At 36.4% G+C, this 13,659-nt stretch overlaps 1 protein-coding gene across 1 annotated transcript in view; it reads right to left on the bottom strand.

Annotated features, from left to right (window-relative positions):
- Positions 1-2,438: 2,438 nt before the first annotated feature.
- Positions 2,439-13,659, bottom strand: part of CCDC170 (coiled-coil domain containing 170) — a 37,094-nt gene continuing 25,873 nt past the window's right edge. The window contains exons 6-10 of the mRNA XM_010079959.1: positions 12,669-12,869; positions 10,749-10,922; positions 9,309-9,551; positions 8,215-8,451; positions 2,439-2,639 (exon numbers count right to left, since the gene is read on the bottom strand). Of these exons, the coding sequence (XP_010078261.1) occupies positions 2,439-2,639; positions 8,215-8,451; positions 9,309-9,551; positions 10,749-10,922; positions 12,669-12,869 (1,056 nt within the window). The remainder of the gene's footprint in view (positions 2,640-8,214; positions 8,452-9,308; positions 9,552-10,748; positions 10,923-12,668; positions 12,870-13,659) is intronic.

Here is a 13,659-nt window from a genome sequence, read left to right as displayed (position 1 = left end):
TTCCAACCTTAATGATTCTATGATTTGAAAAAATGTTGAAAACATTCATAAACCTGTTTATTTTTTTTCCCCAAAAGGAAGACTAAGTTCAATATTGTATGAAACAAACCTTAAAAAAAGATTGCAAGTCAGTTTAAACTTTGTTCAGGGGTTCATTAAATTACCTGGGTCAAAAATCACCTGATCTTTGATCATGTCAAATTACTACTTCACTTTTTTTTGGTATTTGCTTTGGCTAAATGAACAAAGACATCGGTAGTCTTCTAAAAGTAAAGTAAATACAGGGAATATTAAGAGTCACCTAAGAGGACATATTCCTCAATGAACACTAGCATTAATACTTCAAAAAACACAGATCCACTGTGCTTAAAAAAAAAAAAAGAAAAAAAAAGAGAGATTAATTATAAAACTCTTATTCTACTTTCTGTTGGCTTAACACACAAGACAGTCATCAAGCTTTGCTACGAACTTCATGTGAATACCTGCCTCCTCTGAAGTAATTCAAAGAAATTTGCTGGTGGCTTCTGCCGGGCTGGAACTTCACTGCTGATGCCATGGCTTGTCATGGGGTGGAAGGATACAGGACTGCTGGACATGGCAGGAGATGTTAAGTCTCCTGGCAGACATGAGGAAAACACTGCACAATCATAAAATATGGCCAGATATGCATACTTTATTTACAATTGTCACTCTCAAAACTATTTCTTAAAGTTACGAATGTATTATCTGTGCCGAGTGGACTGAATTTCCTAATTTATCAGTTTAGTTAACTTGCTAAATAGGGTAAAATATGGGTTTTTATAATATTTATTAATGTGGATGAAGAAAACAGGTTTTACTGTTTAGTAATAACTCAAGTAGAAGTGCCTATAACACCAGTAAAACACAAGCTGAAACTACTTATATTGTCTCACGAGTTAGAAAATTATTACAGCCTTTTTCACCTTCTAAATTCCTAACCAAAATATCATGCCTAAAAATATTTACATTTCAATCTTTTATTTTATTTTGAAATTGCAGAGCTTTCCTGAGTTTTAAGTCTATATGCTTGAATGTTAGCTTTTTCCTTTATTCCATTGATTAAACTTTACCTGAAAAACAATGTTACATTATAAAACAAGAAAAGAAATTTATTTTAATCCAGGTAGCCACAAGACCATAAGAATACATGATTTACCCTGTCTCTTCAAATGACTAATTTTGCAAAAGCTTGGATGTTTTTTACTAACAAGTTGCTGAAAAATTATTCTTCAGAGGTAAATGAAATAAAAGCAACTTATAACGTTTTGAGTCCCTACACAGATACCGAAATTACCAAACTTTCTTGAAAAAGTCTAATTTTTCTTAAAATAGTGTGCTCAGTTTCAGTGAGTGGGTTATCATTTGCTGAGATACTGTAGAAAGTCCACAATAGCCAGACATAAATAGGTAAGTCTTCTCTACTGTTCTACACATCCATATAAAATACATAATGGGAAGAGACGACTAAAAACACAGAATCATGTTTGAGTGTGCTATGAAAACAGATTTATTGTTCAAATTTCTTTTAAAAAAATCATTCAGTTTAACATTCAGAAAGGGTGATAGACAAGCAGCTTTCTGGACACTTCATCATTGCTTTTCTGAAAATAAAGGCTTTAGTAACTCAACTATTTTCTGTAATGGATAAGCTTTTTAAAATAACTTCTTATTAACTCAGAAGAACTGTCATTTATTTGGCCTATGGATTAATTGCCCAAGGAATACAACAGATAGAAAACAAACTTTCAAGAGATTATGACAAACGGCAACATGCAATTTTGCCAAGTATATCTATGCCAGGCACATCACTGGACCCTGTGAAAGAAGAGACTTTGCTGAAAAAGCATAACTTTTTGTTTTGGCACAAGAGCAGACTAAGGAAAACAACAGAAGAAAAAAAATCCCTGTTCCAAAATTGTTATATTCCTCTCTCTGACTTCCAGATAACTGTCTTGAAGCTAAAGTCCTTACGTGTAAAACGGAGAGAGAGGTCCCATTTTGCAAGAGGAATGGCAGCAAGACAACCCCCAATTTATTTCGTCCCTGTCACCCAGAGGTAAAGCACAAGGAATGTCATTGAAGCTGACGTTCATTAGCAAGTACTTCCCAAAACTGTGAACTGACCTCGGGTGGCCCATACCTTCAATGCTTCATCTGTGAAACTGGAGGGCTATACCTTGTTCATGTATTGCCAATCATTTTCATAACTAAGTATTATGCTGCCCGGGGATTTTCTGTTTGCTCTCTCTAGGCTGCTGGCTTTACTCTATCCATTCGGCTCAGCCTCCCTACTGAAAAACTAAAAATCAGCCCAAGTCAGTGTCTGTAGAATAGGGAACAGAAACAAAGATCTGCTTTCTATGCATGTTCAGGAGGTAGAGAAGCACTCTGTTCTATCTCCTTACAAAACGTGTGTTTCAGTGAAGAAGTTTTATGTTTCTTTGTGAGTGTTCCTCTGGCACCCTTGACACATCTCTGAGGCAGACACAGGGGAAATGGTGGTGCTGATGAGAGTGAATCAACCCTTCAAGACATGTAATGATTTCATAGTCAGGAAGAGCCAGGCTGGCAATGTTGAGGCCCAGCATCCGCGAGACCACCTCTCGGAAATCTGCCAGCTGCAAGAGCAAACAGAAAGGAATTGTTAATAAATTAAATACCAAGCAAAGGAGATGCCTGGAGAAATGTATACATATATGCATGCATACATACAAACAGCTAATTGTATTCACAGTGCAAAATACAGGAATTTCTGCCGTTGCTCAATGCAGAGAGCTGAAGAGGATGGAAACAGCCTTTTGAGGCATACCTCAAATAACAAAACACAAACAGCTGAGGTGCTAAGGATCGTGAACACAAAACATAGTTTCAAGTGCTCCTTAGAATCCTTCACAGGCATATCTTGCCTGCTGACTCGGCAGCAAAACTGAGGAAAAGATGAGAAGAGAATGTACTTGATCTAGATGACTGCAAACTATACAGGCAACTGGAAACTCTGGTGGGCACATCCCACACCACAGACTAAGGTGCTGGTCCTGACCTCGGGCTCCTGACCAGTGTCTGCCACCACTCCCTTCCACCCTGCACTTTCTTGTGGAAACCACAGCAGAAAGGAGGAAGTTAGAAGAAAGGTGGAGGTTTGGCAAATCCTTTGGACTGGCTCTGACTTGGAATCAGGATACAGCCAAAATTCAAGACGCAGCCTGGGAAATGCTCATTTATCTTCTGTGCATAGCTGCTGAAAATATATCATAGGAATAGCATTTGGAAAAGTAATTAAAGAAACCAGCTTTCTCTCCGCAGTTCCAAATGGACAGACATCCACAAGTAACTGTCATCACTAGTGACCCTGCCAGCGACTATATTAAAAACTTAAGATCAGAGGGACATGAATGCTGATTTACTCTCCTCAGCTCACAATACGGATCATTATAAGTTAAACTTCAATGCCTCTTGCTATCAGTTCAGAAAAATAAGTATGGAAACCAAAACAGTAAAGGGCAGAAGAAATTGAGAATTCAGTCCCAGCTATCTGTCTTACCAAGGCAGTGCAATGTCTTGGATGAAATCCTGGAACAATGTAACTCCAAAAACCCCCAAGTTCCCATATATTCTCTTCAGCAGCAAGTTGGGAGGTCACCGATGTGGGGCTCTGACAGTGTGCTAGGCAAGTACAATTTAGCAGAAGCTAAAGATTTTTTTAAACATCTGGATCACAGACAGAACGAGCAGGCAGCAGAGCTGGAATTTGTTTCCATACAGACATTACGCCAAAAGATCAAGGCAGTGCTCTGCAAAGATCCAGCCTTTGGAGGAATTAAAGCCCCACATGTTTATGCAGCAAAACCAACCAATCCCCTGGGAGCACATTAGGGTCTGTCCTTGGCACCAAATTTCTTCCTCTCATATCTTTGCTACTGCAAGCTGTTCAACTTAACTACAGCAACTGTCAGTAAACAAATTGCACTACACCCGCATACCAAATGCAATCAAATTGAATTTGATGCACAGACATAGATTATTGATCTGGCAGAATTTTGCCAGAGGGAATAGATACAAGTTAAAACGTATACACAGCCATCTTTATTTCTGATGGGAAAAGCAGGTCATAGCTATACTGAATGGACAACAAATATGTTAAGAATTCCATAACTTTCATCAGCAAATAACCTAAACTGGAATGCACACAGAGCCCTTAAATAAATCTTTACAGCCATCCATTTACATGAATTTTAAATGGAGAATTTTTTTCCATTTTAATGGAATAACATTTAGACAAAAACCAACTTTTCTGACTATTATATTGTGACATAAATACAGTGCAGACAAAGCTGTAGTTCAATGAAAATGTACAAAAAGGGTCAACTACAAAGATAAATTCTCCACGTAAACTGACAAAGAGAACTCTTGGATGCAAAAAAACCCTGCCAGAGGACACCAATCTGAATTTTTAAAACTCCAAACAAAAGCACTCCAAACATGCTGGATGATCTTCAGAACACTCCTGCATCTCATGTGGAGCAAGATGCACATTTATCCTCTAAAGTGGATACAGCTCTGTAACCACATCATGAACAACTTTCTAAAGTCTTGCACTACAATATATAACTCCTAGGATAAAAAAAAAAATTAGATGAGAAATGTATTTCAGCTTTAAAAACAATGCAACAGAGGTATTAAGAACACAACAGTTCTGCTGAAATACTACAAGCTAACAGAAGTACCACCTAACTCTCTATTTAAGGCTATCTTCAACAGCAGTTAATATTTCTAAGGTAGTCACAATTTAAAATGAAAGAGAGAAATAATAAAAGACAAACATCACTGAAGACTCAAAACCAAAGGTTTGCTAAAGCAGTAGGCACTCATGATAAATTTTCTTTGCATCTTCTATCCAGTGAATAAAATTATCTAAGGTACAAGAGATGAAATGAATGTAATTTAGAGCATTAACCCAAGATATAAGGAGAGGGAACCAGAAGTAAAAAACAGACACTACATATTTTTTTTCATCCTGTACCTACAGGAAAGTAGAAGGGGTCTTATTCTGATAGAAAGAAAAAAATAAAAAAGGGCAGGGGGGGGAGGGGTAGAAACAACGACTGGAAAAACTCCTTATAACAAAACCATCAAAAACTCAACCAAAACATTGACATTCATAATCTTACTCCAAGTACTACTGCAAAGAAGGACTTGAGTTAAATTGATATAAAAATAAAATGTATTCACATTTTAATCTGTAGTTGACTGCAGTGGTCACATACTGGTGTTATCAGTCCCTGTGATCATCCTTTTGTCATCAGTCATTATGCATACCTTTTCTCTATTAAAACAAATGTTGGCTATGCAAGTATTTCTGTATATTCAGAAATAGGCAATAATGACATATGAAGTCAGAAAAGTTTTCTGTTCACCCCACAGCCCGAGGAAATCCAGTATGGATTTCTGGAAACTTACACTTACTCTTGTAAAATGTCAATATATCTAACTAATTCCCCACTATACAATATATTCTAATAATCTCTACTTTTTTTTTTTACTCTTCATCTATAGCTTCACCTCTCTATGGTTTTCACTCTGCAGTATGATTTAACAATGCTTTGAATACCATTTTTATAACAGTTTTATACGTCTACCCAAGAATATGCATGTTTTGCTGTTATTTGCTACACTCACTAGAGCTGACTGTTAATCCTAAAGCAGGCTGGCAGTGTTATTACACCCTGCTCACAGGGTTTAATGCCTAACAATTCAAACACTTTGGTTCTGTGCATACTCTTTAAAAAAAAAAAAAACACAAAAAAAAACCCTCAAAAATGCCAAAGCTAATTTTGCCTCTTAAACTTAGTAAGAATTACTAGTCTAAAGAGTAAAGAACAACAAGAAACACTGTGTTAAATCCCAATTATGAGTTCATTTTAAATTATTTCAATCTAATCTTAATTTCTGACCTCACTCGGACATATTCTGCCTTTCCTTATGATCACAAGACAAATCAATTTCTTAACCATTCTGCACACCTTTAATTTTGACAGCATGGAAAACAGCCATGCAATATTAAAATGTTATTTAAAATTACACAGAGCGATATCCACGGAAAGCACAGGATACCTGAAAAAAACATGCAAATGTGTGTGCAAGTGCTCAACTGGTCACATCAACAACTCCATCTGGTAACGGCAATTTCAGTTTCTAGTAGTTTTCTTAACATACATACACACACAGATTACATGGCTTTGCTTATATTCAGTTTAAATATATACACACATACTCAGAGAAGTATTTAACATCTGCATTCGCTATCTTTCCAGGCAGTGAGAGAAGTCTGGTCTTGTTTAGTTTCCCCGAAAAGCAAGAACGAGCAAGTCCAAAGCAAGTGAAGAACTATACAGAGTTGGGGATAAGAAAAGAATTCTCCTTGAGTAATCGTTTGGGAGAAGTCAGGAAAAAAACTTGTGCTAATTAGTGAGAGAGAGAATTTAGAACAAATTCTCTGATTTAGCAACAGCAGCTTTATTTTAAGAACAGATTTTAGCTAAGTAAATTGTTAAGATACAGGAAAGTATGCTATGAATATTACTGGCAATTCTCATCTTCTCCAAATGCCATTGCTACTAATCAGTACTGCACAAATGCCAGGTATCAGTTTTGCAAACAGCTTTGCTCCCAGTTTAGTAGTATAGTTCCACCTGCAGGTGTTTGAAGCATTCCTGTGATGCAGATGATCATAGAGTCATAGAATGATTTGGGTTGGAAAGGACCTTAGAGATCACTGAGTTCCACCCCCCTGCCATGGGCAGGGACACCTCCCATTAGCCCAGGTTGCTCAAAGCCTCACCCAGCCTGGCCTTGAACCCCTCCAGGGATGGGGCATCCCCAGCTTCTCTGGGCAACTGTCTCACCACCCTCACAGTAAAGAATTTCTTCCTCATATCTAGTCTAAATCTGATTGTGGATGCTGGTGAGTTATAAGTTGACATTTTTCTTTCACTAAGCCAGAAACCTTGAGAACTAGTGCTGTGCTGTGCTTGAGCGTTCTGCACTTTGTAGCCCAGTTACCTCAGTTTTCCCATGTTCTTCAGAGTTGGCTAAATAACACTGCAACATATTCAAGCAGCTTGAAACGCCTTGGGTTCAGACAGTAAAAATTCAACATTTGTGTCTTTTTAGCAAGTACTCAATGAATGACTCCATGGAATAATTTCCTAAATATAATTCGTACCTTCTTCTATGTGCAGGACGCTTTTTTTCCTCATGAGACATATGAAGAAATTAAATTTTCCTGACAAATTTCTAACCTTCATTATGAAACAAAACAGTGCTAAAGCTTTCCAGGAGAAAAGATCCACAAGTTGTTGGTTTTTTCCTCCATGTGAGCAAACAATATTTTTCTAGAATAATTTTTTGAAATAGCATTCTTCAATTTCATCCAGAGTCATTGCTAAAGCCAACATATATCATAAAAATTTTAGCTTGAAAAACTAACAGAGTTCAAAATGGTTGGGATGAGGGATTTGAAATTACATATTGCTTACTTTAAAGTAGTATCCCCTTGGCTTTCAACAATTATGCCATCTATAACACTACAAAACATAATATGCAGGGCAATTACATACATCACAATTTTTTTAAATTAGAATAGAACACATTTAGGAACTTTTTTCCCACAAACTTCTTATACCTTCCACAAGGTGAGTTACCACCAACATTTTTTCTTACCTAAACTTTAACAAAGTTATATGTCACAAATTGATCCAAAATAGTTACATTCAGTATTAAGTCTGTTTTGGTTTGGTTTTTTCCCAATTTTCTGATCTTTTCCAACGTTCTTTGAATTTTTCACCTATATGTGGTAACACGTAAGTAAGTTTTATACCCAAGATACATGGAAAAAATATACCTTAAAAAGATACTGGTATTTTAAAGCATTTTTATACTTCTCCAAAAGGTGATGTATTATTTTTCAATTAACAAAGAAAACAATGCCTCTATTTATTATTCATTCTCTTACATGTATAACTTGAAGAATAGCTGTGCCTCTTACAGCCGCAGCTGCCACTCTTGTGAGCTAACATTTGCCTTGTTTAATAATGGTCACAACTGTTTTCAGCACAGCTGGACAGGTGCTCCACCTATACCACATTCATATGTTCGAAGTGACAGCTAGAACTTGCCAAATTCCTATACACCTACCTGTCTCTCTCTTTTTGCTAATTCTGCAAGGGTTGTTTTAAGCACCTTCATCTCACTGTTAAGTGCTTCTAACTTTTTAATTTTTTTTTCTTTATCTTCAGTGGCTTCACGCTCCTTTAAAAGAAGTTCTGATTTGACAGAGGTAAGTTGTTTCTCAGCCTTTTCTTTCATTTGTTCCAATTTGCCTTGAAATTTTTTGAGTTCTTCTATTGTTCTGTTCTGCTCCAAAGTTTTGATCTGCAATAACAAAGTAATGTCACATTTGTCACACTTTTTTCAACTAACACAAAACAAATGATAATCAGGAGTGATCATGACTAAGCATTTTAATGTGTTTTCTTCTGAGTTCCTGGTGAAATGTGAACTGAAAAGTATTAAAGCAGACTGGCCACTTTCAACTCAATTAACAAAAATATTTTTGTTTCAAAGAGTTAATTCTCTACAGGTTTTGTTAAGAGAGGTAACTGGACAGACAAAAACACACAGTGAGAGTTCACTCTCTGCTGGTCCCTGCAAAAATAGTATGAAAAAGACTTGCCCAATGTTTTGCTGGTAACAATCTTTCAGCTGGAACATGCACCTACTTATCTGTTTCACTCCATCAGTCACAAGACACAAACTCACATAAAATAAATCTTCCTTTCTGCCAGTGATGGCAACTATCAGTGACAGCAAACTACTTGTCTTCACCTGAGTTAAAGCAGATAATTTATTACTACTGCAATGTAATAAAACACAGGAACAATGAAAATTTAGCATCTTGCCTGTTTTATGCAGAAAACCCCTCTTTTTTCCCCCATACCTAGCAGAATAGATCTTCTGGGAAAACATAAGACTACAGCCATATCAACAGGAAAGAAAGGGATGCATATACCATATTTTTCTTACAGTAGCCTGAAAATTTACATTATGCTTTACAGATACTACTTAGTATATCAAGACAAATTGCAAAATATTGTAATATTATATTTGCTTTCCCCACCTAGATGGATTTGAGCAGTTCTCCATGAACACATTCATTGTAAATTAACTCCAGCTGTATCCAACTGGAATAGAAAAATGGATAGAAGCACAAATGTAGCCTTTTAACTCACCTTAAGTTCATTGGTTTCAGACAGCTTGGCTTTGAGATCAGTATTTGTTTCCCTTGCCAGATCAAGCTGCTTCTGTAACCTCTCTATCATCTTATGTAACTTTCTGACAGCAAGATTGGCCTCATCCCTCTCCACAGCTAAGGCAGTCCTTACTTGCTTCTCTTCTTCCAGCTGGGTTATTTTCTGCCGCAGAAGGTTCATGTGCAGCTCTTTACTTTCAAGTTTTTCTTTCTGAGTCTTCAACTAGTTTTCCAAACACAAGGATATGTGAAAAAATACATGTGAAAGACAATAGTCTACACAGATCGTTCTGCAAATTTAATCCCCATGTTGCATATTTAACCTGAACAACTATTCCTCTCTTGAAAACTCTGTAAAGCAGTATAAACATATACACACTAACTTGATATCTCTTATATTACCAATTCATTGTGCCTCTCTATCCTTGAATTTGTGCACTACCTTTTAAAACGAATTTACATATAGACTGCACCCTATTTAAACATAAATACTTGCACATCATCACAGCATCTGAGATTGTCCAAAATATTTAAGACACTAGTCAAATGCAACAGGTAAGAGAGACTCATTAAGGAGACAATGGTTTTAGTGGTGGTAGTTTAAGATACTTCCATCTTTAATCAGTTAATTAAGGCTAGCATGCAAGAAGGAGAACCAACGTGCAGAAATAACAAAGCTTTCATCCACTGCTCCAATACAAAGTCCAGCAGCTTAGTTTTCAGTTTACCCGACCTGAGGTGCCAGGCTTTCCTCTGGAACATCTGAGAAGTATTAACATACATACAATACTCCTTGCTAGAGAGGCAGTTGCTTCCAGAAAAAAATAGTGTTGTTTTAAACCTTAAACAGACCTAATTCTAAGCTCTAAACCATTCTAATAATCTAAAACCAGAAGATTTCATTCTGTCATAATAGGATAACGGAGGGTGCCTGACCAAATTTGAACAGATTTACTCCTAGAGGAGCACAAATCTTGTTGGAAATGCTGAAATTCTTGGTGAAGTACAACCGACAGCCTACTAGTTTCTAGAGAAGCTTGTATAAGATGCCCCCCCTCCCAGCAGAACCTTTTAAATTTAAATATTGAAAGTAGTTGTTTACAGAAGTATATTATAAATGTGTATTAAAAAGTAGACATGTATACACATATAAACGTGCATAACTTTATATATTTATTTAAGAAGTTACGAAAAGCAGCATCATGTATTTAACCAGCTGGTGCTTTAGGTGGTTTTAATATGCAACCAGTTTACAGTTTGCAAACATTTACTGTCTTCTTTTTATGTAACGGACACCTTTGAAATTCCTTGTACATGTATGAAGCTCCAATGTGCTGCCTGTAGCAAGCCACTATAGAAAAAAAGCCATAACAATGTTTATCTTTGAAACAAAGAGTAACAGTGTGTCTTTTTTGCCTACCTTCCTTCTTAGGCTATACGCCATAGTCTTGTTTTCAATCACTGCATCACCTTCCAGTTTCACTAACTGCTCTACCCGGGCTAGAATCGCATCCACATTCATATCAAATCCAACCTCTGCTGCTAGGCTATCCAGCTTCATCGTCTCATTAAGTTGCTCCAGAAATTTCAGATACTAAGATAAGATGTAGAAAAGTGGGTAAAAGAATAATAAAACTTCATTAAAAGTCCTGAAGTACAATTTAAAAGCAATTCTCCCTACACTGGCAACTAAGTATACATGGCCAAGTCTACTATCCACAAGAAAAAATGTACTGAAAGGGTATGTTTCTAGTGCAGACTCCTGACACAATTGCAAATTCTCCATTTGTCCTTTTTTAGTCAACATTATTTTTGTTCATAAATCCCTGAATGTACTTTATTTATCTTCTTAGCAAGACCAGATTTTTTTTTTTTCCACTTTGCTTCTCTGCAGTAAGAGCAGCGCCAGTTATGTGAGTCTGCTTCTGACTCCAGCTCCTGTCTGGTTCTGCTGCTTTACACAACTATGCACTGGCAGGGAGGAGTTGTAAAGGACAGCCACATCCCAGCTAATTGCAGATGCTGTGATTGCCCACTGCTCTGAGCTCTAAAACAGATAAGACTTGTACCCATGATGGCAGAGGTGAGATGCAATGCAGTGTGAGGAAGTGCAGGAATGTTAACATGGTCAGCCTTTTGCCCTTCTTTGGAACAGCAAGTTTTAGAGATATCAGTTATTAGCTTACAAATTGCTATAAAGATTATTTTAATTGCATCTCCAAATGCTTTACTGATGTGAACATATACAGATATCAAATATTATTTCATCTGGTTTTTTTTCCTTCTTTTATCCTGCCCTGCTAGCTCTTTTAAAATTGCATTAGTTCCCTAGGATCAATTAGCCTCTCTTACAAAATCCAAAGCTCTCCTTCTCACTAGGAACTAAATTTGCTTTTGTTTTTTCTTACTTCTGTTGCAAGTCATAATCTTTGCAGAGAAACAACAAAGAAAAAAAATGACACAAACCAGTTCCATAACTGTTGCTTGAGTCCAAGATAATACAACATAACAAGAATCTCTTTTTGTTTCATGATGCTTCTGGTTGAAAAACTTAAAAACAGCAGCAGCAGAAGAAAGCACTGAAGTTGTTCATTAACAGAAAAAAAATCACAACAAAAACCCTTATTGCAGTAAAATCTAGAGAAAAATTAAGAAACTAGGTCCCCACTTTCTTCACAAAGGAAGGGAAGAAATAGCTCCATTTTCTGGTTTGCTCCCCATGTGGCAGATGCTTCGTTCATAAAATTTACTGTATCATAGACTAATGCAAAACAGACAGCACTAAATGTTGTTTCTTTCCATATTCAACTTTTGAGGCACTGATCTTGGCCTGGTAACATGCTACAACTTTGTCTTTCTTAGCTGTACTGGATGGCTGGTTTAGATTTCCAGGTACTACGTTGTTTTTCAAACTCTTAGTATGCAGATGTGTTATAGGGTAACAGTTTCTTTATTCATCAAATTAATTAAAAAATCCTAGTAGTCTTGGTGGTCCAAGGATATAAGAGAACCACAAGATCTTGAGAGACTGCAGACCAGATAATATATTAGAGAAAGAGGGAAACCTTGGAGGACTTCTGATGTATTTACAGAGATGTCTTTTAATCTGTTTCTTTTTTTCACATTAAATGGACTTCAAACTCAAAATCTTATCTACTTTTTCCAACTAAAATTGTTGGTCAAAGAAAAGATATTACTACTCCCTACATGATGCCCAACTTTGCTAATTCATATTACTTGCAGTACTGTGAGTAATAATCCAGATGATCAATGCAATACAATCAGCTGTATCTCTGTCTTTACTGACTTTTATGCAACAGAAAATAATGCATGCAACTACTTTTTGTTGCTCAAGCTTCAAACCATCTTGCATCAGATCTACAGAGAGTAATTCCTCTTCCAAGTGTTTCAGTTGATCCTGGAATGTCTCAGAACATTTTTCCGCTTTCCTGCTCCTCTCCAGAGCTTCTTGGTACAATCTGGTCTGATTTTCCAAAGCTTCAGTCAATTTAGCTATCTGGGTTTCAAGCTGAGATACCATCTAGGGAGCAAGCAAACCAAAACCAACAAAACACATGGGGTTAGGTGTGTGTGGAAATGTTAGAAACATATGAAAGATGCAGCCTCAAATTATTAAAAAGAGGGTAAAATACCTATATTAAATACATACACTTAAAAAGACAAAAAAAATCTGCTGTAACCACCAGGAGAAAATGGCAGAAGTGGTGACATGTGAGACACCCACAAGCGAACAGCAGAAACCATATTTAAGATAAGTCAACCAACTAAAAGGGGCCAACGTCTATTAAAATTTAATACAAACTTATTTAGACACAAACTTTCCAAAGACATTAGCAAACAAGCAATACCTGGCAGTCAACTAACATTTTTTACAATAAACTGGTAAAATCATCAGTCTATCCAGGATCTGAGTGGAAAAAACAGATAAGTGATTTAGAAAATACAGTAGGAGAATGTAGATACAGTTAACTAAGTCCCAGAGGAGTGCTTCTAAACTGCTAACTGTTAAAGGGTGGTTAACGACAAGATTTTGCTAAAAGCAGTGGTGTCACTGAACAAAGCTCTATAAAAAAAAAAAAAAAAAAAAAAAAAAGTTTCTGTAATCTAGCCAAAGCCCAAGGCTAAGAGGAAAAAATAACAAGAAACCAGACTAACAATTCTAGCTCTACACCGTTAAGTTTGCAACACCTACATATAATGTAATAGATTTTAAGTTGTAAGCTACTTATACATTAAGTGCTCAAAAGCATCTGATTACTCTACTGTCAAATACTGAAAGACAGTTCTATCCAAAAAGTTGCTTGCTTCGC

The sequence above is a fragment of the Pterocles gutturalis genome, unplaced genomic scaffold (assembly GCF_000699245.1).
Source record: "Pterocles gutturalis isolate BGI_N339 unplaced genomic scaffold, ASM69924v1 scaffold38344, whole genome shotgun sequence".
NCBI lineage: Eukaryota > Metazoa > Chordata > Aves > Pterocliformes > Pteroclidae > Pterocles > Pterocles gutturalis.
Note: the sequence above shows the minus strand (reverse complement) of the source record. Positions and strands in the feature narration are given on the sequence as shown.